At 46.5% G+C, this 22,954-nt stretch overlaps 1 protein-coding gene across 13 annotated transcripts in view; it reads left to right on the forward strand.

Moving 5' to 3' along the window:
* TRRAP (transformation/transcription domain associated protein) overlaps window positions 1-22,954 on the forward strand; it is a 109,088-nt gene that overhangs the window by 22,807 nt on the left and 63,327 nt on the right. For 9 of the 13 annotated variants that reach the window (XM_087867321.1, XM_087867342.1, XM_087867335.1 and 6 more), the window contains exons 14-30: window positions 181-415; window positions 873-1,233; window positions 1,321-1,418; window positions 1,885-2,079; window positions 3,120-3,311; window positions 5,437-5,602; window positions 7,294-7,550; window positions 9,574-9,774; window positions 12,062-12,213; window positions 13,145-13,344; window positions 14,737-14,954; window positions 15,085-15,282; window positions 15,857-16,117; window positions 16,610-16,771; window positions 18,667-18,763; window positions 20,088-20,209; window positions 20,525-20,695. In XM_087867321.1, the coding sequence (XP_087723447.1) occupies window positions 181-415; window positions 873-1,233; window positions 1,321-1,418; window positions 1,885-2,079; window positions 3,120-3,311; window positions 5,437-5,602; window positions 7,294-7,550; window positions 9,574-9,774; window positions 12,062-12,213; window positions 13,145-13,344; window positions 14,737-14,954; window positions 15,085-15,282; window positions 15,857-16,117; window positions 16,610-16,771; window positions 18,667-18,763; window positions 20,088-20,209; window positions 20,525-20,695 (3,286 nt within the window). The remainder of the gene's footprint in view (window positions 1-180; window positions 416-872; window positions 1,234-1,320; window positions 1,419-1,884; window positions 2,080-3,119; window positions 3,312-5,436; window positions 5,603-7,293; window positions 7,551-9,573; window positions 9,775-12,061; window positions 12,214-13,144; window positions 13,345-14,736; window positions 14,955-15,084; window positions 15,283-15,856; window positions 16,118-16,609; window positions 16,772-18,666; window positions 18,764-20,087; window positions 20,210-20,524; window positions 20,696-22,954) is intronic. The other 4 variants (XM_087867327.1, XM_087867353.1, XM_087867356.1 and 1 more) reach the window with 2 other exon arrangements.

A 22,954-nucleotide genomic window follows, 5' to 3' on the forward strand; every position in this document is an offset into this window, starting at 1 on the left:
AAGATTTAGGTACCGAGACCAGACTTGAGCCTGTGGCCGTGTAGCTGGGGAAACTGGAAAAAGCGTGCCCAAATGTACCGCCCTGTGTGTTGCTGGGGCACGTGGTGGGAGAAACGGTGGCCTGCAGATGTGGGACTGTGGGAACGTGGCCCGCACGCTAGCAGAGGTCTCTGCCCGCAGGCCCCTCGCCTACAGCACGCTGGCCGATCTCGTGCACCACGTCCGTCAGCACCTGCCCCTCAGCGACCTCTCCCTCGCCGTCCAGCTCTTTGCCAAGAACATCGATGACGAGTCTCTGCCCAGCAGCATCCAGACCATGTCCTGCAAGCTGCTGCTGAACCTGGTGGATTGTATCCGCTCCAAGAGCGAGCAGGAGAGCGGCAACGGGAGAGATGTCCTAATGCGGATGCTGGAGGTACCGGTCCTGAGAGGCGTCGGCGTCCTGCTCTTTCGTCCCGTAACTTCTCTGTGCCAGCCTACTCATCCGACCAGGGGTAGTCACAGGGTCTGCCTCCCAGGATTGTCCTGAGAGATGAGAAAACAGTACATGTTGCTCTTAGCACAGTTCCTGGCAAGTACTTAGAAGAGGTCTTTCTGGGATGCTATGTAACCAGGGCTGGGTTCTCTGCGAATACCTCTGGGGAGGCACCTAGTTCGGTGTGTGGGTATGGAGTAGAGTGTGATTGCCAAGGTCGGTGGTGGTAGCGGTGCCACTATAGTTATCATTGGGGAAAATGGCACACTTGTGTTCTTCATACGAAGCAGAGCGACTTCAGCGAGTGGTTTCACAGTTCCTTTGTCTTCTGAAAGGGTTGTTGGCCTATCGAAGAGGAATGATTTTTGTCTTTCTCGCCACTTTCTCTTCCTGCTAGGTCTTTGTTCTCAAATTCCACACCATCGCCCGGTACCAGCTCTCTGCTATTTTTAAGAAGTGCAAGCCCCAGTCAGAACTCGGAGCTGTGGAGGCAGCCCTTCCCGGGGTGCCCACTGCCCCTGCAGCCCCGGGCCCTGCCCCCTCCCCCGCGCCCGTTCCCACCCCCGCCCCGCCTCCGCCCCCCACCCCTGCCACCCCCGTGACCCCAGCCCCTGTGCCTCCATTTGAAAAGCAAGGAGAAAAGGATAAGGAGGACAAGCAGACATTCCAGGTCACAGATTGTCGAAGTTTGGTAAAAACCTTGGTCTGTGGCGTCAAGACAATCACGTGGGGCATAACGTCATGTAAAGCACCTGGTGGTAATTCCGCTCTTGAATTATTTAGACATGATGTTTTTCACAGAGTGGGCTTATTCACAGTAACTGATTATGCTTTCTCTCTTTCAGAAGCTCAGTTCATTCCCAACAAGCAGTTACAGCCCAAAGAGACTCAGATTTACATAAAACTTGTGAAATATGCAATGCAGGCTTTAGATATTTATCAGGTAAGGCAGTGCCCTCCAACCAGGCTCTGAGCGTGGAGGGGAGATGCTAGTGTTGGGTCTTGAGAGGCTCACCTGTCATTATTTGGGCCGTCGACAGTGTTTGTGTATCCGGGTTTGCTTATGTTCGGCAGTGTAGCAGCACGTTAATGGGAAGAGCCTCCCTTGTGATGTCAGTATGTGCGTTCTGTGGGGTGGTGGTTCGTGTCAGTGGATAGCAATAGGGACGTAAGTTTACTTAAACAAGATTCAAGTTTACTAAATTTGTTCCTGTGTGGAACCCTTAATAAGCTTTTTTGTTTGTCTTAATTATTTTCCGAAATTAAGCCAAGAATAGTGCATTAAAAAATGGGACGGGACATTTATTATCTAATTGAAATGTTCTGTTTTAGATATGTAGCTAATCTACTTATGGAATATATTCCGAGATGCCTAGTTTTAATGTCCATGGGTTTTCTCCCCGTGCTAGGTCCAGATAGCAGGAAACGGACAGACATACATTCGCGTAGCGAACTGCCAGACCGTCAGAATGAAGGAAGAGAAGGAGGTGTTGGAACACTTCGCTGGCGTGTTCACAATGATGAATCCCCTAACATTTAAAGAGATCTTTCAAACGACAGTCCCTTATATGGTGGAAAGAATCTCAAAAAATTATGCTCTTCAGGTATAAAACTCCTTTTTCATATCTTTTTTTTTTTTTTAAAGATTTTATTTATTTATTCATTCGACAGAGAGAGAGAGAGACAGCCAGTGAGAGAGGGAACACAAGCAGGGGGAGTGGGAGAGGAAGAAGCAGGCTCCCAGCGGAGGAGCCTGATGTGGGGCTCGATCCCGTAACACCGGGATCACGCCCTGAGCCGAAGGCAGACGCTTAACCGCTGTGCCACCCAGGCGCCCCTTCATATCTTTTGAACATTAACTTTAAAGTTACTGGTTTGTGTGTTGAATACTTGGCATTCTGTTGGGAGGGCTTTCTAAATAATATGCCGAAGGATGTGCTCATAGAACCAAAAATTCATTTGGTTAGTTTTTTTTTGAGAGAGAGTGCACACATGCACATGTGCAAACCAGGGGGAGGGGGTTGGCACAGAGGGAGAGAGAGAATCTTAAGCAGACTCCCTGCTGAGCGCAGAGCCTGATGCAGGGTTCGATCCAGGACCTTAAGGTCATGATCTGAGCTGAAATAAAAAATTGGACAATTAACCAACTAGAGAAATATTAGGGTATAATAATAAAATTTTCGGGGTGCCTAGGTGGCTCATGGGTTGGTCATCTGCCTTCGGCTTGAGTCATGATCCCAGGGTCCTGGGATCGAATCCTGTATTGGCCTCCCTGATCAGCAGGGAGTCTGCTTCTCGCTCTCGGTCTCCCCCTCTCTCACATCTTAAAAAAAAAATTTTTTTTTTTTTTTTCAAAATACCAAGATGTTTTGGATCAGTTTCTTTCATTAGTAAAAATTAAATATATGGTAGATGTAGGCTCTTGGTATCTGATGGCGAGGATAAAATAAGGGACTTAAGTATTTGGAGTGAACTGCGCCACTTAGCGCTCAGCCGATTTATTAATTTTTTTTCCTTGGGTGGATAATTTCTTGGAGTATCTGATACAGGTTTGATTTTGTATTTTTGGGCAGTTCATTACTTTGTGCTAAAGCTACTTCGAGGAGGGGATTATTTTTGTCACGTGTATGTCTTGTTGGGACAGATTGTTGCCAATTCCTTCTTGGCGAACCCTACTACCTCGGCTCTGTTTGCTACGATTCTGGTGGAGTACCTCCTGGACCGCCTGCCGGAAATGGGCTCCCACGTGGAGCTCTCCAACCTGTACCTCAAGCTGTTCAAGTTGGTCTTTGGCTCCGTGTCCCTCTTCGCGGCCGAGAACGAACAAATGCTGAAGGTAAAGCTCACTTAGATCCGAGCGGACTTTGTTTTGGCTTTTCGTTGTTGTGTTTTGATTCCTGTTTTCACTGCACAGACTGGAGTTGCTTTTTTTATATTTGTAAAGTGCTCTTTGAATTAATAAGTATTTGCAACCAATAAGGGCCAGAGGTGAAACACTTCTCATGTGTCTCTAAGCAGAGCTTAATCCGTGATTTAAAGCGAGAGCTTCAGAATGCCCGTGGTCGGCAGTGGGTTGCCAGTAGTACTGCCAGCACTGAATTTTTTTCTTTTAACTCAGATTTCTTTCTCTGAATTACACAAGTAAAATAGGAGCACATTGTTCCTGTTTTAAAAACTGAGCGATGGAAAGGAATGAAGAGGGAAAAAATGTCTTCACGAGCTTCTCTTATCCGAGGAGAAACAGCTGGCTCTGTAACCATTCTGATGACATCAGCCATCCTCCACTTGAACTCTATTTCTTCTCTGTGTTCTTATTTTCTGTGGCAATACATGAACATCTCATTTCGGGACCATTTGTTTATTTTCCCCCTTTATATCAAGAATTCTAACCAGTCTGTGTTCCTTATAAAGACCGTTTTGGAGGGCTGTGTCTCCTGACATTTTTGTGCATGACTAATGCAGTATGATTTGATCTCATCAGTTATTTGATTTTAGCAAATGGCTAAAAAACTTACCCGTAGTTCCATCTACCACTGAAAAAGCAGCAGATGGTGTAGCAGAAAACCTAATAAAAATTCACTTCCACTGAAGGCAGAATCTTTTAAGTCCTGCAGAAAGTCGAATGTTATCACCAGTTGTCTCTGAAGAGTGATGTCTTCCTGTGGGGGAATTCTGAAGCTGTAAACAAGATCCATTTTTTTCCCCCGGAGTAGTAAATGCACAGATGACAGAGAGCACTAGTCATCTCTGCTTTTATGTGACTTTCCTTGGGGTTTTTTTCAGTTCTATAGTAATCACTTGTCAACAACCTTGATATTACTTTTGTGGTAATAGGAAAGAAAAATACTTAAATTTTTCTAAGAAGAAGTATTTGATTGCAATCTGTGTCCACATGATTTGTTGTCTTCAAAAGATTTAAATTTTGCTAACATTAGATACAGAACAACACAACAAAAACGGAGCAAACCCTAATGGTAGGATGTTGGAATATTGTTCCAGGAAAACATTCAAAGAACAAATTTCATAGAACTTTTTGTCAAAAAATATTTATGGTTGATTTAGTCTGTAAAATCAATCTGTCGTGCCACCTGTGACAGCAAATTGGGATCTGTGTCATCAACCACACAGCACTTCTGAGTTCATGTTAAATTAGCCTGTAAAACATTTCATGTGCAGCCTAACCTGCCACATGTTAAAACCGGGACCCGAAGTACAAAATAAAAAGCTAATCTGGCTTAAAATGTTAAAGTTACTATAAGCTAGTAAAGTGCTTTTTTTTAAATTAAAGAAATACCCATTTTTTTCAATTAAATCTTCTAAAACCTTATAATCTCAATTTTTTAAAAAGATTTTATTTATTCATTTGAGTGAGAGAGAGAGAGTGCCCGTACACAAGCAAGGAGGCAGGGAGAGGGGCAGGAGAGAGAGGGACAAGCAGACTCTGCTGAGTGTGAGCTGTGCCTGGGGCTCAGTCTTACCACTGTGAGATCACGACCTGAGCCGAAGTCCAGAGTCAGACGCCCCCTTATAATCTCAATTTTTGTGGCTCTTCCAAGCAATGTGTATCATATTTGATAGTGACGTTTCCCTTCCCTTAGGTGATTTTTTTGCATTTAGGTTGTTATAGGAAATGGGCATCTTCATCTTGTTCAGAGATTTAGTCTTACGTAGGAAGTGACCGTATCCACGGGAATTGCAGGGCCGACAGACCCTCCGGTTCCTGCTCCAGAGTGTCATCTTTTCAATATCCGGTAACTACACAGTAACATGGGAACCTGTTAAATGCCTCCTTCGTGGTCACCCCGGTGGAAACCAGCATATATTTTAAGACAAATTAATTTGAACCAAATAAAGGTTGGATCAGAATTACCTTCCATTCCTGTTTGCAGTGAACCTTCAGCTTGAATTGTGTGGCCCGCCTCGTTTAGAGCCTGTTAACCTGCCTTTTCTCCGCCCTGCAGCCCCACCTGCACAAGATCGTGAACAGCTCTATGGAGCTTGCACAGACTGCCAAAGAGCCCTACAACTACTTCCTGCTGCTTCGGGCCCTCTTCCGCTCCATTGGGGGAGGCAGCCATGACCTCCTGTATCAGGAATTTTTGCCTCTCCTACCAAACCTCCTGCAAGGTCAGAGCAGTGACTTTGGTTGCCATTTAGTCTTGTGCGCATGTATGAGTTTAGCTGCCTGTGTCTGTGGGGTTCATCCTCTGTATCCAGCGAAGGTCATGGTGAAGGGATGGATGTGCGTGTCACCTGCCAGAGTGTGTGTGTGTGTGTGTGTGTGTGTGCGCGCGCGCGCGCGCGTGTGTGTGTCTATCCATCCCTGTGTCCCACTCTCTTTAAAGGCAGTGGGACTTTGAAGGGAGCCCTCCTGTTCAGGGATGGACCTTCAGAGTTGGAAGGTTTTCGTCACCCTGGTTAGGCCTTGGTTGTATTTGGTAGCATTTGGTAAGCAAGCCTAGAAAATGGTTTCTAGGGCTACTTAGTAATAATATCAGGGATCTCTAGATTGAAAGAGAATCCAAGTAAGACAGGGAAAAAGCAATTATAAAGCTGATTTGTAAGTTTATATTTTTATTTTGTTGCACATCTGCATAAGCAGAATCCTGTAATTGCCATGTAAGCAGGAATGCTTTCAAGATACAGAGCTAAACGGGGCTCCTTAAAGAGAAGCCGTTTACAACATATGATACCTAGGAGGCATTGGGAAGTGGTTGACCGCGTTGCCTGTAACATGGCTGTAAATCCACCATCCGTAATCCAGCTCCACTCTCTGTATTTAATCCCATCTCCGGTCATTCCCCAGCCCGAGCCCTCTGCTCTGAGGAGTCTGATTTCCTCGTCCTGCGCTCTGTGCCACATCCCCACGCTTTTTCTAACTACCTAGTTGTGTTCAAGCGGGTCTCCTTCTGGGAATTTGGTCTTTCCCTCTCCTCCCCCCCCCCCCCCGACTCTGAATCCAGTGCTGCTGCTGTGTGATGCCTTCACTGGTGCCTCTTCTCTCTGAGCTCTCACCATCCTCTCTAGCTTGTCTCTGAGCCCTTGGGGCAGGTCCTGATCTGACATGTTTCAGTTTGGAAGGAGCCCAGGGTACCCTCATGAAAGGTGGGGAGGTTGACTTTGTAAAAAGGAAGATCCTCTCTATTGATAGGAAACAAAAGTGGGTTTTCTTAAGAAAATGTTTATTTTACAGTGTAGACCTCACCTGTGGTCTTTTGGAAGCCTGGTAAAAGATGTGAGGTTGTAAACCTCAAGCTTGAGGTGAATGTATCTTACTGGAGTTTGTGTCTTTGGATTGGGCTTGTTAGAAACGTAGCATGACTTTTGTGTATGTATGTGTGTATGTTTTTGAGGGGTGGGAGGGGCAGTGGGAGGGAGAATCCCAAGCAGGCTCCGCGCTGAGCACGGAACCCAACGCGGGGCTCCATCTCATGACCCTGAGCCGAAGTCAGGAGTCGGACGCTCAACCAACTGAGCCACCCAGGCACCCCAACATAACGTGGTTTTTAAAAGATGTGTAATATTAACTATTTCATTAAGATTAATTGATGTTAAATAATTACAGCTTAAACTATAATTTATAATGGTGCGCAGCCTGCTGTTGTTACAGTGAATGTGACAGACAGAAGGGGTCACGGTTACAGGAAAGATTTAGCTTGTAGAATAGATTTAGCTAACGTAGTAGATTATGAGACCTGATACGTCTTCCCGTCATCACATTAATGCTGATAGTAAGAGGTGGAACCGTTATCTTGTACGGTTCACTTTGGCCTGTCTGGGAGTAACTTCCTTCTCTGACGCCCGCACATGCTGTTTAGGGCTGAACATGCTGCAGAGCGGTTTGCATAAGCAGCACATGAAGGACCTCTTCGTGGAGCTGTGTCTCACGGTGCCCGTGCGGCTGAGCTCGCTCTTGCCGTACCTGCCCATGCTGATGGACCCCTTGGTGTCTGCTCTCAATGGGTCGCAGACGTTGGTCAGCCAAGGCCTGAGGACCCTGGAGTTGTGTGTGGACAACCTGCAACCTGATTTCCTCTATGACCACATTCAGCCGGTCCGTGCGGAGCTCATGCAGGTAGGCCCGCCCGCTCGCCAGCGCCGGCACAGGGCGGGACACTGGGTGCTCGCGTATCTAGTTTTTACTGGGAATTTTAGGCCAGTGGTGTCCAGAAGTGACGGGCCCCCATGGAGCTCTCTGTGCCCCATGTTGGGTTCTCTGTAGCTTTCAACTTGATGAGTCTCCTGGCTTACGAAAAGATGTGAAGAAATACTCTTAAGTATTGAGTAGACACTGATTTTGTAGTATTTTCCTTTTTCAGAGAGCTTTCACAAGTGGCACACCTTCCTTCAGTTCATGACCTCTGAAGGCAGGTGTTAACGGTTACTACGTGCTGCCAAGGAGATGCTTCTTAACCACAGAAGCTCTTAAAGAGAAGCAGACTCCTAAGGGAAGCACAGATGTCCACTTTGGGGTCAAGGGAAATGAAGCCAATAATCAAGGAGATTGTTCTGAAAACATTTTATATTTTCTCTCCATGAGAGTTTGTATATTAAGTATTCGGTTTTTCCTTCACGTTGTGCGGTCATATTGATTCGTAATATAGTTGGTAGTTGTCAGAGGTGCAGGCTGCCTGTTCCCTACTCATCTGCCTCTTTGGTGTAGAGTATTTGGCCCCAAGTCGGGGTCAGAATGCCAGCTTTATATGATGGAGACGCCCTAACTCCTGAAAGACAGGAGTCCAGATCAGAAACTGCAGCTTGTGCTTGAGGCTAGGGTTGGGAGACTTACCCCACCAGTCCTGACTTGGGCTCCATCTAAGTGGGAGAGGATGGTCCGGGAGGTTGGGTCAAGGCCTCTGAGTCCACCCTTCCACCGTCATTTGGAGAATTGACCCGAGAGCCTACCTCGAGAACAGCATGATGGTTCTGGAAGGCAGCCCCTGGGCCTGACCCAGGTGTGGATGAACACCAAGCAGGAGGAGGAGGCAGGGATGGGCTCATGGGCCTCTTGCCATTCCATGAGGCAGACAGCCCTCGGGAGTGACAGGGGCAAGGCTGCTTCCTGCTTCTGGAGACACTGTAAACTTCCCACCCCTGCCCCCACACCAGACAGGGGGCATCTCTCTGTGGTCCCATCAACCAGCACTCCTTCCCGATGCCACCCTCCTGGGGAGTGAAGCAGAATTTCCCGCTCCTGAGGCTACGTGAGGAGTGGTTGGGCGGGGTCCGGGGGTGGAGGTAGGGAGGCTCGGCACCTCTCAGCAGGTGTTCATTAAGGATAAGCCTTTTTGGACCTTTAGGGACATAAGAGAAATTGAAATTTTGCTTTAAAGAAAAGTTCTAAGATTTTATGTTGACTGTTCCTAGGGACTAATATTGTTACGGAAGGTGATTTAAGAAAATTGAGTTAAATAGACATAGTAATTTTTAGGACTTAAGGTAGTTCAGGTAAAGGAATGTGGGAAAATTGACAAGAGTTTTCTGGAACAGCTGAATGCATGTGGCCCTAATTGTAAGTACGAGGTACACGTCCTTGTCACGTATTCCCGTAACCCAAGTCCTGTGCTATGTTTCTTTCTCCTCTTCACCATCCTTTCTAACGTGAGGTTTGAAATGTGTAAGATAGTTTGTGTGTCGTATTTGCAGGAATTTGTCACGTTTGTACATTATAAAGCTTAACAGTAGGAGTAAAAACCCGAGAACTCACCATCAATCCCAGGACAAGAACTTTACCAGTAATTAGCATTTTTCTCCATCCTCTGATTGTATTTCGTATATATGCTGAAACCATATGTTGCGTAGTTTTCGTGTTTTGAGCTCTGTGATACTTACCATATACTACGGTTTATATTTCAGGGGCATGGAAGGACGTTTATGTTTATGTGTGTGTTTTCTTTAAAGACACAATGTTTCTGGAAGGACACACAAGACTGATAACATTGGTTTCTCCCAAGCACAGGAAGTGCATGTTTGCAGGGGACGGAGATGGAAGGAAAACTTTTTGCTGTATAGTCTTTTATAACTTCCAAATTTTGATTTATGAACCACGAGAATGCAGCACCTTGAAAGGATTTTAATGGAAGTATGTTGGGTTGTAGGCTTTATGGCGCACCCTGCGCAATCCTGCTGACAGCATTTCTCATGTGGCCTACCGTGTACTTGGTAAATTTGGTGGCAGTAACAGGAAGATGTTGAAGGAGTCCCAGAAGCTGCACTATGTTGTGACTGAGGTTCAAGGCCCAAGTATCACAGTGGAGTTTTCCGATTGTAAAGCATCTCTCCAGCTCCCGATGGAGAAGGTAAATTTGGAAGTCTTCAGGAGTTTAAAGATACTACATGTTTCGTTTTAAGAATGTGGATTTCTATTTGAAAATATATAAACAAAATGTACTTTCTTGGGAGGGAATTTCTTTCTTTTTTTTTTTTTTTTAAGATTTTGTTTTTAAGTAATCTCTGTACCCAATGTGGGGCTCTAATTCAAAACCCCGAGATCAAGAGTCACATGCTCTACCGACTGAGCCAACCAGATGCCCCTTGGGAGGGAGTTTCTAACTTAAAGTACAAAATGTATTTGGGGACCAGCTTGGTTGGCAAGGGGCCTTTCAGAATACCAGGAGGCCGGTGGAGGTATGCTGCACGAGAACTTGGGACCCTTGAGCAATTTCGTCTTTCCTGGTAGAGCGGGAGGTGGTGATGCCCAGCCCATCCTACCCTTGAACTTGGTCTGTTTTGATGCCTGGCAAGCTTTACTTCAAGTGTCTTTTGGAACCCAAGTTAATCCCATACTTGTCACTCCTGAGCACCTGTGTCTCTCCCATTCTCTACCCAAAGCGAGCACCTGCTGTCTCTCCTGGCTCCTTAGCCCTCTGAGGACAGCTCTGTGCTCTCTCCATCCACTTAAAGCTCCTGTTTTGTTGGGTAAAAGATGGACGGACTATGTCTCCAGCGTCTTGCCAGAATGTCCCACTCTGCTACTTTTGCTTTATCTTTATTGAAAGCTGTTTTTCCCTCACCTCACCGAGCCTCCCAGTCCTCTGTCACCTGCATGTTGATATTGTTCCACTTGATTCTAATCTACGTTGTCTAGGTCGACTCTCCCCCTTATCACAGAGCCAGCCTTCTTCCACCTTGTCTTACAGCTTTTGTTACCATTATCTAGCCATTATATACTGGGTACTTTTTTTTTTTTTTTAAAGGGTGTTAGAGTAGCCTTTTGCTTGCATCTGTGTGACTCAGCTGTTTTGTAAGCCAGATGCCAGCTGGGATTCCTGAGCTCCTTGCAGATCTGGTCTTAAACCAGCATTCTGTGGCCTGGGATGACTCACAGTCCTCCCCCTGCTCAGGCTAACTGTCCTTTTGTGTTGTTTCCTGCCAGTTCAACCTGTCTGTGTACAAATTTTACCCACGTAGTAGGTTCTGTGATTTTTTTTTCTTTTTTAAACCAGACTTTCCTAATATCTGGGAGGAATGATACCCATCATGAGTAAATGTCCCTCTAGAGTTATTTTCCATCATCATCTCTCAGTTGTCCTATCCCCACACTTCCTCAAGCACATGCGTTGTCCCTGACCCTCCCCGAGCCCCATCCCATAGATGGGTGTGCTCTCCACACCTCAGGGGAGGTGCAGCCCCAGCTTCTCACCCAGACCTTTCTAAAAACTATCTGCCTATTAAACACTAGTTTCCTCCTAAGAGACTGCAGCTAAAAATCCTTGACATTGAAAGTTGCTGTAGTGAACGTCCTGTGTCAGTAGCACATTCCTGCATTTTAGGTAATTTCTTTAATACGGGATTCTCTTTGCTTCAGCCCTGTCAGTGGTGAGGTGGGTATTAGTACTGAAAACTAAGGTATCTGACTTGTATTTGATCTCTGCATAGACTAAGCAGAGCCAGAAAATCTCCTGAGAAATAGTTTTTCCCAAAAGAAGAAATCCAAGTTTTGAAGATAGGCTTCCAAGTCCTCCTGCACCCCCACATGGACTTCAGGGGTGCGAGGGGCCGGTTTCCCAGCACCCCGCTGCAGCTGGAGGGGCTGCCAAGGTGAAGGGAAGAAGCAATGTGGCCAAGTCGAGTGCCAGTGAATCCCCATTAGGATAATCCTGCTTTTGGCACACTTTACAATCCTTTATTCTTTTGGCGAGTAATTGGCTCAAAGATTACATTGATCCTTAACCACTCCCAAAATTATCCCTGTAATCCGGGGTGACTCAGCGAGGAGCTGTGGTCCTGCTCCGTGTGGCCATGTATGAGTCTGCAGGGCTGCTGTCCCTGTCAGCCCCTCTCTGCTTCCTCACACACGGCCTGGGGACGTCTTTCCTCTTTAACACAGATCAGTTTTTTGATTGATAGGTATATAATTGTCATTAAGGGTCACTAGCCTCTTAGCTGTGAAAGGCTTCACGTGATTTTGTGTGCGATTGTGCCTTTCCCGCCTTCCTGGTCAACCTAACTGAATAGGATAAAATGTGTGTGTAGCTATGTAGGTTTTCTGGAAAAATAAAGAAAACCCTTTTATTTTCTAAAGAGAGAATTGAGTAATTGTGTAATTTCTGCATAAACTATAGTTTCTGTGTTTCTTTGCTACAGGCCATTGAAACGGCTCTGGACTGCCTGAAAAGTGCCAACACTGAGCCCTACTACCGGAGGCAGGCATGGGAGGTGATCAAGTGCTTCCTGGTGGCAATGATGAGTCTAGAGGACAACAAACACGCCCTCTACCAGCTTCTTGCGCACCCTAAGTATGTCAGGAATGTGGTTCTCCACGATCGGTGTGTCTTATATCAGGATGTAGGGGTGCAGAGGACCTCCCAGATTTCCTAGTGCTAAGTGTATGCTCCCGAGAGTCGGGACGTTCACATGTTACCTGCCTCGCGGTGCTTTTCTGGGCTTTTAGAGAAAATGAAGAGGAGAAACCAGGTGCTTGAGAATTCGAGTGGACCTCAGTCGTCATGTTTCTGATGGTCGCCTCCCCCTGAGGTTGTCCGCTTCAGGAGGCAATGGTCCTGCCCTTTTCTCTCCTGTTGCTCACCCATGTATCCATAGTGCCTGGCACATGGTGGACGTTCAGTGGATCTTTTGCTTTTCTGGTCCACAGTGATTGTTTCATTCCCCAGATATTTGTCCTGTGATACTTGTATTTTGCTCTTACCCGTTAGGGCTGTCACCTTAGACGATCACGTGTGATCATGTGTGTATGTTATCTTGCTGTGTTCCATGTTTTGGGGAAGGACCTTCCCTCTGTATTTTCACATTTCTCACGGCATCAGTGATGGGTGACACGCACGGCCAGTGAGGTCTGGAACCTCGTCTGATTCTGCTCCCGTGAGGTGATTTTTCAACACATAACGGGCATAGGGCTGTCTTTAGTGTAAGTTTTTTTTTCATTTCTGTTTGCTCATTGATGGGGTTACTTCTTAGAATTTGGTTTACTTAGTTATAAAAGCTGGAAGTCAAACCTCAACTTTCTTTAAAACTATAAAAATACAGAATCTGCCGCCATGTTGTAGCATTGCTCTGATTCATCGCCTGTGCTCATATTACGTAGAACGTACTGGGCATCTCTAGAACCACTGGTTATAAGCGTTCATAAGGGAATTCATCATGTAAGTCCTGGTGGAATCATGAGCTCAGGACTTGTGTTGCAAGGATGGATTCAATTTTATCTTTCAGCTTTACAGAAAAGACCATACCTAACGTCATCATATCGCATCGCTACAAAGCACAAGACACTCCAGCTCGGAAGACGTTTGAGCAGGCCCTGACCGGGGCGTTCATGTCTGCTGTCATTAAAGATCTCCGGCCCAGCGCCCTGCCCTTTGTCGCCAGCCTGATCCGCCACTACACGATGGTGGCAGTTGCCCAGCAGTGCGGTGAGTCGGGCAGAGGAAGTGGTTATGGGACGTCCTTGGGGTGCTTCAGGAATGCGATCAGGACGTCGTGGTGTTTCTGGGGAGCGTTTGGCTGGTTGATCTTTGGCCTTTGTTTTTTGATTTCCCGCTGACTGCAGGATAATTGCTCTTTCAGTGACAGGTGCAGTACTGACTTGAAAACTGTTACCTGTTTCTCTGTCCAGTACGCCCAGTGGAAGATTTTCACCCTTTGTTTTTCATGAAAATGGGGGCAGAATACTTCTGGACACTGTGTATGAGACAGTTTGTGGTCTCCCTCATTGTCGGTCTTCCCATCACGTGTGGTTTGCCAGGGCCCAGCCTCCCCTCCCAACCCTTCGGCCGGCTCCGCTGTGCGGTGCTCATTCCTGCTGTTCCCACCTCTGCTCTGGGGTCCTCAGGCTCTGGATGGAGAGGGACCACTTTCGTTTGTCTGCTTGTTTTCCCTTTCTAATCCATCGCATACTGGTGGTGCTCTTGCAAAAGACAATACAGTGTCTCAACACTACCAGTAGCTATAGAAGTTTCTGAACACTGACTCCCGGTTTTTGCAGCTCCTCCCAGACCAGCGCCGGTCAGTGGACACACTGGAGCAGTGCTGTGGCAGTTTGTGTCCCCGGGCCTCTCACCCTCCAGATGGACAGAGCAGCTTTCTCTGAGCGCTGCAGAACACCGAGAACTTTCCCTCTTATAACTCCTCTTGCCCTTCTCGGCTCGAATAGTCAGTGCTAGCCCGTTGATCTTAGAACATTTCTCGGTGTCCCTCTGTTAACATCTTTCCAGCATACCTATAAGCCGCTTGATCACAAACGCCCATCTTGCTGGGTACCTGAGAGGCATTAATTGATAGCAGATCGTTCTCTGTGTGGGTTGGGTGTCATAGCTGGGTTGCCTTTTAATTATTATTTGAGTCAGGAATGTCCAGAGCGTAGCCCGTACTCATTTCTGTGCTGTGTCCCTTGGCCTGTTCAATTATTTTTTTAAAAGAAGATACATGGTTCTCATTATCATAGAAAAAATCTAAAAAGAATACAGTTTATAATGGAAAACATTGAGAAAAATATCTTCAGTGCAAATCAGACCACTTAGTTTACAAGTGAGTGCAGTTCAGCAGAAGTCGGTCACAAGTACCAGCTTTGGCTCGTATTGAGCTCCTAACCTTGAATTAAAAAATGAGGTCGATCGGGGTGCCTGGCTGGCTCAGTCGGTGGAGCTTGTGACTCTTGATCTTGGGCCGTGAGTTTGAGCCCCACGTTGGGACTAGAGATTACTTAAAAAAAAAACCTTTCTGATGAGGTGGTTTGCCATTTGAGGGACAGAAACGTGCATGCAAATAAGCTCTGCTTTCTCCCGCGCCCGCTGCCTCTCTTCCAGGTCCTTTCCTGCTCCCTTGCTACCAGGTGGGCAGCCAGCCCAGCACAGCCATGTTTCACAGTGAAGAAAATGGGTCGAAAGGAATGGATCCATTGGTCCTTATTGATGCAATCGCTATTTGTATGGCATATGAAGAAAAGGAACTTTGCAAGATTGGGGAGGTGGCCCTAGCTGTGATATTTGATGTTGCAAGTATCATCCTGGGCTCAAAGGAGAGGGTAAGGAAGGACTGAGGAGTATCTGCTAGTTTGGGCATATCGGTGCCTGTGGGTAGTCATTCTAGAAACTGGTTATGCGGAGTGGCGATAACAGGACGGTGTGTGTGTGTGTGTGTGTTTTTCTCCCCAGGCATGCCAGCTGCCTCTGTTCTCATACATCGTGGAGCGCTTGTGTGCGTGCTGCTATGAGCAGGCCTGGTACGCAAAGCTGGGTGGTGTGGTGTCCATTAAGTTTCTCATGGAGCGGCTGCCTCTCACTTGGGTTCTCCAGAACCAGCAGACGTTCCTCAAAGCACTTCTCTTTGTCATGATGGACTTGACTGGAGAGGTAGGTGCTGGGTGGCCCCAAACCGAACCAGGCTGTTCCAGAAGCTGACTTGCCTAGAGAATAGTTAGTATGAGGCAGTTCTGCCCGTGTACTCTCCTAGAAGCTTAGACTTCATTATAGCGTCTCTAACATGAGGACAGATCAGGACCCCCGCAGGCTCGCCCTGGTTGCCTGAGTGTCTGTCTGCGTCAGTAAAGAACCGTCGCAGACCAGAGCACTTAACGCGGTACAGCTGTAGAGGGAAAGAGTTCTGCTCACTCTTGCCGCGGGGCGAAATAGTGCACGTGCTGCAGGAGTTTCTCTGGAAGCTGCATTCTTTACAAAGCTGTGCGCAGGTGTAACTCAGATGGAATGTGGTGCGCCTTGCCCGCGTATCCGTTTGGGAAATACAGGGAGTTTGTCTAGATCCCCATTTTCTTTTCTGAGTGACCTACAGGAATGCTTAGGTGATTTAGCCCCTGAAGTACTGTATGGAGGTGATGAAGTAGTCTTGCTCAGTTAGCTCACCTGGGGTGGGGGGGGTGTGGACCCGCGGCAGCAGACCCTTCCGTTCTAAGGAGTCCCTGGCCTGCAGGTTTCCAATGGGGCTGTTGCCATGGCAAAGACCACCTTGGAGCAGCTTCTGATGAGGTGCGCGACGCCTTTAAAGGATGAGGAGAGAGCCGAAGAGATCGTGGCTGCTCAGGAGAAGTCCTTTCACCATGTGACGCATGACTTGGTCCGAGAAGTCACCTCTCCAAATTCCACTGTGAGAAAACAGGCCATGCATTCACTGCAGGTCTTGGCCCAGGTCACTGGAAAAAGTGTCACCGTGATCATGGAGCCCCATAAAGAGGTGAGATTTCTGTCCCTGGAACTAGGATAATCTGAGCAAAACTTTTAAGACCTTTTTCCTTCAAATCTGACTTGAAGAGGATACGTAGTTTGTGATTTCGCGTCCGCTTCACAAGGTGCTACCATGCATGCTCTCTTTGACCTCAGATACGCAAAAAAAGCAACGTGCTGCTGTTAATGGCTCTATCCATAGTCGTCGCGTCAAAAGAACCGGAAGGCTGGTTTCCTGGGTCTCTGTAGCACAATCTGGTCGCTCTTTCCTTGTTTTGTTTAAGAGCGGTTACTCGGGAGACTCAGGATTCAGCGTATCTGACACATAACTGTCCACCAGCCGGCTTTAGGGCATGGAACATACCCTCCCTTCCCTCACTAACGGACAGTGTAACTTGCATCTCACGGTTTTCAGATGGATAGTTTCAGAATATTGTGGTGAGCAGTGCGTGCCCTCTGAGGGATGGCTGGTGAGTAGTGCTTCCTCCTTGCCCCCCCCCAGGTCCTCCAGGATATGGTGCCACCTAAGAAGCACTTGCTCAGACACCAGCCTGCCAATGCACAGATTGGCCTCATGGAGGGGAACACGTTCTGCACCACGCTGCAGCCCAGGCTCTTCACGATGGATCTTAACGTGGTGGAGCATAAGGTGTTCTACACAGAGGTAGGGGGGTGGTGGTGCGGCGTGGTGTGGATGGTGATGACGTATGTCTGGTAGCCTGTCTTTGTGCGCAAAGACCGGTCAGGCAGCACTCAGAGATGGCACGGGTGGTGACCACAGGTAACCAGCCCTAACCTGGCACAGCGCCCTGCGCAGGTACGTGACCAGAGGTGGGCCTGCTGACTGGAGATGTTCCAGCAAACACGGCCGTGTTCCGAGTCCTTAGAACTCTGTTAGCCTTCTCCAGGCTACCTTGCTCTGCAGAGCCTTAAGGATATAATCTAGAGAAAGATGGACTCTGCTTTGCTCACTCTCATCAGCTGGTGCCCAGAATAAGACTGGCTCAGGGAAAGTGCCAGCGTATCGAATGCACTCATCACTTAAGAACGTGCCGTGTGCTGGTGAGACCCTGCTCCGCATGAATGCCATTATTGAGCTCTGACAGCTCTCCGTGAACTGTAGATACCGATTATTCTCGTTTGGGGCAGTGGCACATGGCATCCTGCAAGTGTTTGTAAACATTCTAGTTATGGGGTCATATTAGGCAGAGAGAAACAGATTGAACTGTAGATACTGTCAGATTCTAAGCATTAATTCGTAGAATACAGTAATGGTCTGTTGGTCTCAATGTGAAGTTTTTTTTACGATGAGGCATTGTCAGAGTAAACTGAGGCAAAAGCCGTAAGGAAGCAAGGTCTTTCTGATCCACGCTAAGTTTGAATTTCCCGTTACGAAAAAATTTACCTCTTGAGTTTTGAAGTCCTATGTATTTGCTTGGACATAGAATCCTGTGATCACATGGTCTCGCTTTTATACCGTGTTGTATCCCTTGTGTAGGAGTCATACTTCATATGACAGAGGTTCTCAGAGAGCCACCGGAGAATGCAAGGAAGGTTCCCTTTGGTGGTTCCAGAGGCAGATGTGTTTTAACCTGTGTGGAATATTCCTCACTAAGCTTAAGTCCAGAACCTGGTAGTGTTGAGTGATACGTCTCAGGGAATGCAGCTGGTTTCCCAAGTGTTTATCAGCGCACTCACTGGCTATGTCAGAACATGTGAGGGCCTGAGTCCTCTTCCTGGAGGTTTGGGGTCAGCCCTACAGATAAACCACCTGCCAGCTTCCCAGGTGATTCTGGTGTATGCTCGCTCTCTGTCTAGACAGAGCTACACACACGTGTGTATATAGGAGGGGAGTAATTAGTCATGAGGGAGTGGAATAGGGTGGTGGCTTGGAGTGCTTTTTAGTATATATCCTTTTTTGCTGTTCAAAATCTTTACTAGGTAGGAATCTTTAAAGGAAAAATGATAACAGTAAAGTTTATACCATTTCCCCAGGATGTAAATAGAAGGGGAAAACAGTAATAGAACAACATATGTGATATTTCGGGTATTAGATATATTAATATATACTGGGGGTCTTATAAAATGTCCAGAAACATAGCCACAGGAATCTCTGAGTTACAGGATTCCCAGTGACTTTCAGCTTCTTTCTTTATACTTTTCTGTACTTGGGGGGAAGAAGTATTACCACTCCGATATTGAATTATAGCATATGTTTGTCGAGCACTGGCCCCACAGCACTGGGAAGCAGCGCTGAGTAAGGAGGGAGATGTACCTGCCATCATGATATTTGCAGTTCAAGTGATCCCCTGGGTAGAGAGACAATGTTACGGTATCAGAATGGGTGAGAAAGTGTCTAAGAATTTATTTCACTACTGAGGTTGACAGAGTTTGCTTTAAAGGAAACTGTCACTTTTGATATTAAGTTCCCTAGGGTTTGAGTGTAGTCAATTGTTAATTGTGTTGTGTGCGTATAAGATCGCTGTGTTCTGTTATTTTCAAGGTTACTGTGTCTTCACAGTAAGAGCTGGCTATATTAAATTATTTTATCTTTTACAGCTGTTAAATTTGTGTGAGGCTGAGGACTCGGCTTTAACAAAGCTGCCGTGTTACAAAAGTCTTCCATCACTTGTTCCTTTGCGAATTGCGGCTCTGAGTAAGTTAATTCAGTCAAAACAAGTCATGGGTACGAAGGTGCAAGGAGGCAGTGGCCTCTTGGGGGGTTTTATTTTTTTATGTTCTCTTTAAGGTGAGATAATTATGTTTGTGTGTTTATCAAATGACATAATGAGATGTCAATGGGTTATATAGATTGTTAGGATTTAAAAGTTTACTCTTACAAACTATTTTACTTTATAGTAATTAACTCTTAATGCTCTAGCTCTCTGATGAATCTGACACTCTGGTTGGAGAGAGTAGTGCTCGTGTTCATACGTTGCCGGTTTCACCCAAATCGGAGTATATGGGAAGATCTGCAATCTTCATAGGCTTTTCAGTGGTCGGTAGCATTTGAGAACCCTGCTCTTCAGGCTTCCATGAGCAATGTCAGCTACATTGTTGAATTTTTACTCACTTGAATTCTACTCACTTAGAAGCGTCATCCCCCCACCTTTTTTTTTTTTTTTTTTTAGTAAATATATTCCCAGTACAAATTTTTCTAGTTGACGTGGTCTCTTGCTTTGTTGGTTTTTATACTCTACGTGAGATGTTGCCAGAGCCCTCCGTGAATTAGAGGTAGAGGAGCTGAGAGAGGCAGACCGTAATACCTGCGTTCAAGCGTGGGGCTGGGGCGTGGAGGACACAGCAGGCGGGAGGGAGGGAGGCGCTCTGCAGCCAAGTTTGGCGGCTTCTTTCTTCGGTGGGGATTCCTTTTCTTCTGGTGCCTCTCATGCAGTCCTCTTGTCTAATATGGGCATTGCTCTTGGTCGGATGTTATCTCTCAGCTAACAGAGAAGATTGAGGTGTGTCCCCTTTTCTAAGAATATTTGTGTTCTCAAAGCCTTTAACTCCCCATGTTAGGAGGAGGCTGCTGATGAGACACAGGTAGTGGAACAGAAGCCAGGCTGCGTGTGTGCGTGTGTGTGTGTGTGTGTGTATGCCCTCTGCACCAGAGTTCAAGGCCAGCCCTCTGTGTCACTTCCGTGTGTGTTTGCCCGCAGCTCAACCATCCTCTCACCCTATACGGGGATGTCTTGGGGAAGGGGTGTCAGCGGATGCCCTCTGTTTTCCCCCTCCAGCCCTTCTATCTGGACGGGCTAGTATTTATCATGGCCTTTCTGACAGGCTGACTTCCCTCTTAGCCAACACTGAACATGTGCGTTAGGAGACCGTGTATTCTTTGGTCTTTCTCGAGGCCAGACACTGGGAAGTGCTTCAATGATTCATACTTGGTGTTGGTTTGTAAGAGCCTTTAGAACAAGGGAATTGTTCATATATTTTTCAGGTTAGTAATAAAATTGTATTGATTTCTCTCCCTAAAGATGCGCTCGCTGCCTGCAATTACCTTCCTCAGTCAAGGGAGAAGATCATCGCTGCACTCTTCAAGGCCCTGAATTCCACAAACAGCGAGCTGCAGGAAGCCGGAGAAGCCTGCATGAGAAAGGTGAGCGAGTGGCGTGTGCGTGCAAATGTACATATGTTCTGTCTCCAGGGTTCTTCCCGTTCACCTGGTTTGTGCACCTGGAAGTCCGCCTCGCGTGAATATGCACTGAATTCCAGTAACGTCTCCTCTTGTTTCCTAGTCACACTGAGCCTTTTAAAATTTTCAACAGTAATGACTAATCTTCATTTCATTGTAAATTTTTGGAATGTACGTGGTTAATATTCCACAAACTTGCTTCCAGGGCTGAATGAGTTTATTCTGTTATAAAATACATTCTGTTGTCTATTTTCCTTTGCAACCTTTCTTTTTAAATAGTTTTTGGAAGGTGCTACCATAGAAGTAGATCAAATCCATACGCACATGCGGCCTTTGTTGATGATGCTGGGGGATTATCGGAGCTTGACGCTGAACGTCGTGAATCGTCTGACTTCCGTTACCAGGCTCTTCCCAAACTCCTTCAATGATAAATTTTGTGATCAGATGATGGTAAGCCAAATGCATTTAAATATACTCTGTAATCAACCTGAAATTTTAACTATTTATTTTTATTTTTATTTTTTTTGGTAAATAATACATATGTATACATATGTGGTTTAAAATTCAAGAAGTGCAAAGGGGTACGTGAAGGTCTCCTGGCCCTGTCCTCCAGCAGCCTACCTCCCCTTTCCGGGGACAGCCAGTGAGCCAGTGTTAACAGTTTCCTGTATGTCCGTCTAGAGAGGTTTTTTATTTGTAGTAGGACATACGTATATTCTTTTTTGTTTCCCTCAAACGGAAGCACCGTATACACACACTTCTTACTTTTTGTATTTACCACTCGTCCTTTCAGATCAGATCATGAAGTGCTTCTTCCTTCTGTCTTGTGGCTGCATAATATTTCGTACGTGCACATGGCAGAATTCATTTCACCGTCCGCCACTGACGGCGTCTCGATTGCTCCTAGTCTTTTGCTGTTATAGACAGTGATGTAGTGAAAAACGTGTAAGAACTTTAGAAGTCTTTAGGGTTTTTAAAATTACCAGGGAAGTAATTATGCAAATAAAATACCTGTTTGACAGTGTTTAAATTTGGGGGATAAGCAGATAAAGGAGATTCAGCTATTTAACTTTCTTATGCATTCAGTTTTGCTTCTGGTAAGTAGACGTTTATAAATAACTTAGGATTTCATGGTACATTACTGCAAACATGCATGTACTTTTCATGCTTATGTTTCTCAAGTGGCCTCGGCCGTGCAGACATCTCAGGATACTGAAGGTATTTGTTTCGGTAGCCGTAGTACATGTAGTGTGTGTGGAGTGCAGATCTGCGGACGTGTGAGGGCCACACAGCTTTTTACCTCACATACGGTGTCTTCGCATCCGCAGTCACCTAAGAGAGGAACATTGACCAAAACACCTGACTGGGAGTTGGGAGTATTGTGGTTGGCCCTATTAAAAATTGCAGCTGATGCCCTATTAGAGTGTTACCGGGAAACAGTATTCCATGGGAGTAAATTTTCTGAATCGGAAGGCTCCTTCCTCTTTAGCTTCCAGATGTGTGTAACACACACGCCCTTCCAGTGTCCATGCACGCACACCTTCACAGGCGTGGTCACGGTCACTTCCTAACGCGAGCGCCTCAGATCCGCACTTTATCCTCTGTCACGTTGCAGCTCTCGGTGCGTGCAGTGTGAGACCCGTGAGTGTGTTCCAGGGGGTCCAGCGTGGCCGTTTTCTTCTCTTCCCTCTCCGCTGCCATCTCTTGCTGCCTTTGCCTGCTTACTGGAGACGACGTGTTTGTGGCTGGTTGGTTGGTTTACCGCCAGGCAGACCCTTGACATTTGCTGTGAGCTGGGAATTGACCCCGTGAACGTTGTTGCCCAGATATTTTAGAGCGGTCCGAAGGGACTGCTGTACGACCTTCCAGTCCGTAGTTTCTGACGTAGGCCAGAGTCTTTTCTCCCTACAGTGAAGTCTGGGGCCTTGTGTGTCTGGTGTGTTGAGGGAACTTTTTCCGTTTCTGACATGAGAGCCGTTTTCAGAAGGGTGAAAATTTCCTTGAAGGTGGATAGTGTTGATGTACTTGGATAAAGAAAGACTGAAGCTGCCGTTCGTCCAGTCATTTTCCTCTGGCCCCCACCCTGCCCGAGCCCAGCCTGTGCCGACGGTGCGTGTGTGTTTGGGGCGGGGGTCTTCGAATGTGGCCCGTGCCTGCCGCACGTAGGCAGGGGTGGGGCGGTGGTCAAGCACACATTTGCCCTTTTGAGTCCTGTTCTTCAGAGCTGTGCTCGATCACTGAGCTTTTGTTTTCCCGCGTATGATACGCTTTTGGGGTTAACAGCTCAAGCCTTCAGCATAATTTTAAGAGCTAAGATACCCTGCAGTGTAGGATGGGCATTCACGAAAACAGCCCTGAAAGTTTGCCTTTTTAAAAAACGTGAGCTGCTTGACACTTGACTTTGAAGTCTCTTTTGTGGGTATCTGCTGTGGATAGCTCCTTAATGAGCTAGAAGTGAATTTATATACAATTAGTGGGTTTGGTTTTTTTCCTCTGGGGACTCTGAAAGCAGTGGCTCGCTAACGCAGCTGGCTGCTTCCTCCGCCCTTTGCTTTTGTTCCTCTCTCATCTTTGGTAAAATAGCTGTTGTAGGAAGATAGAGTTTCATGAACCTGGATCTTGGTGATTATTAGTATCTTTCCAGGAATTTTACTGGCGAATAGCTTAATGTACTTAGTTTCTTTGAAAGCATGTATATTTTAGTGTTTC

Source organism: Ursus americanus, chromosome 2 (genome assembly GCF_024610735.1).
Source record: "Ursus americanus isolate L20-20 chromosome 2, mUrsAme1.1.p, whole genome shotgun sequence".
In the NCBI taxonomy this organism is placed as follows: domain Eukaryota; kingdom Metazoa; phylum Chordata; class Mammalia; order Carnivora; family Ursidae; genus Ursus; species Ursus americanus.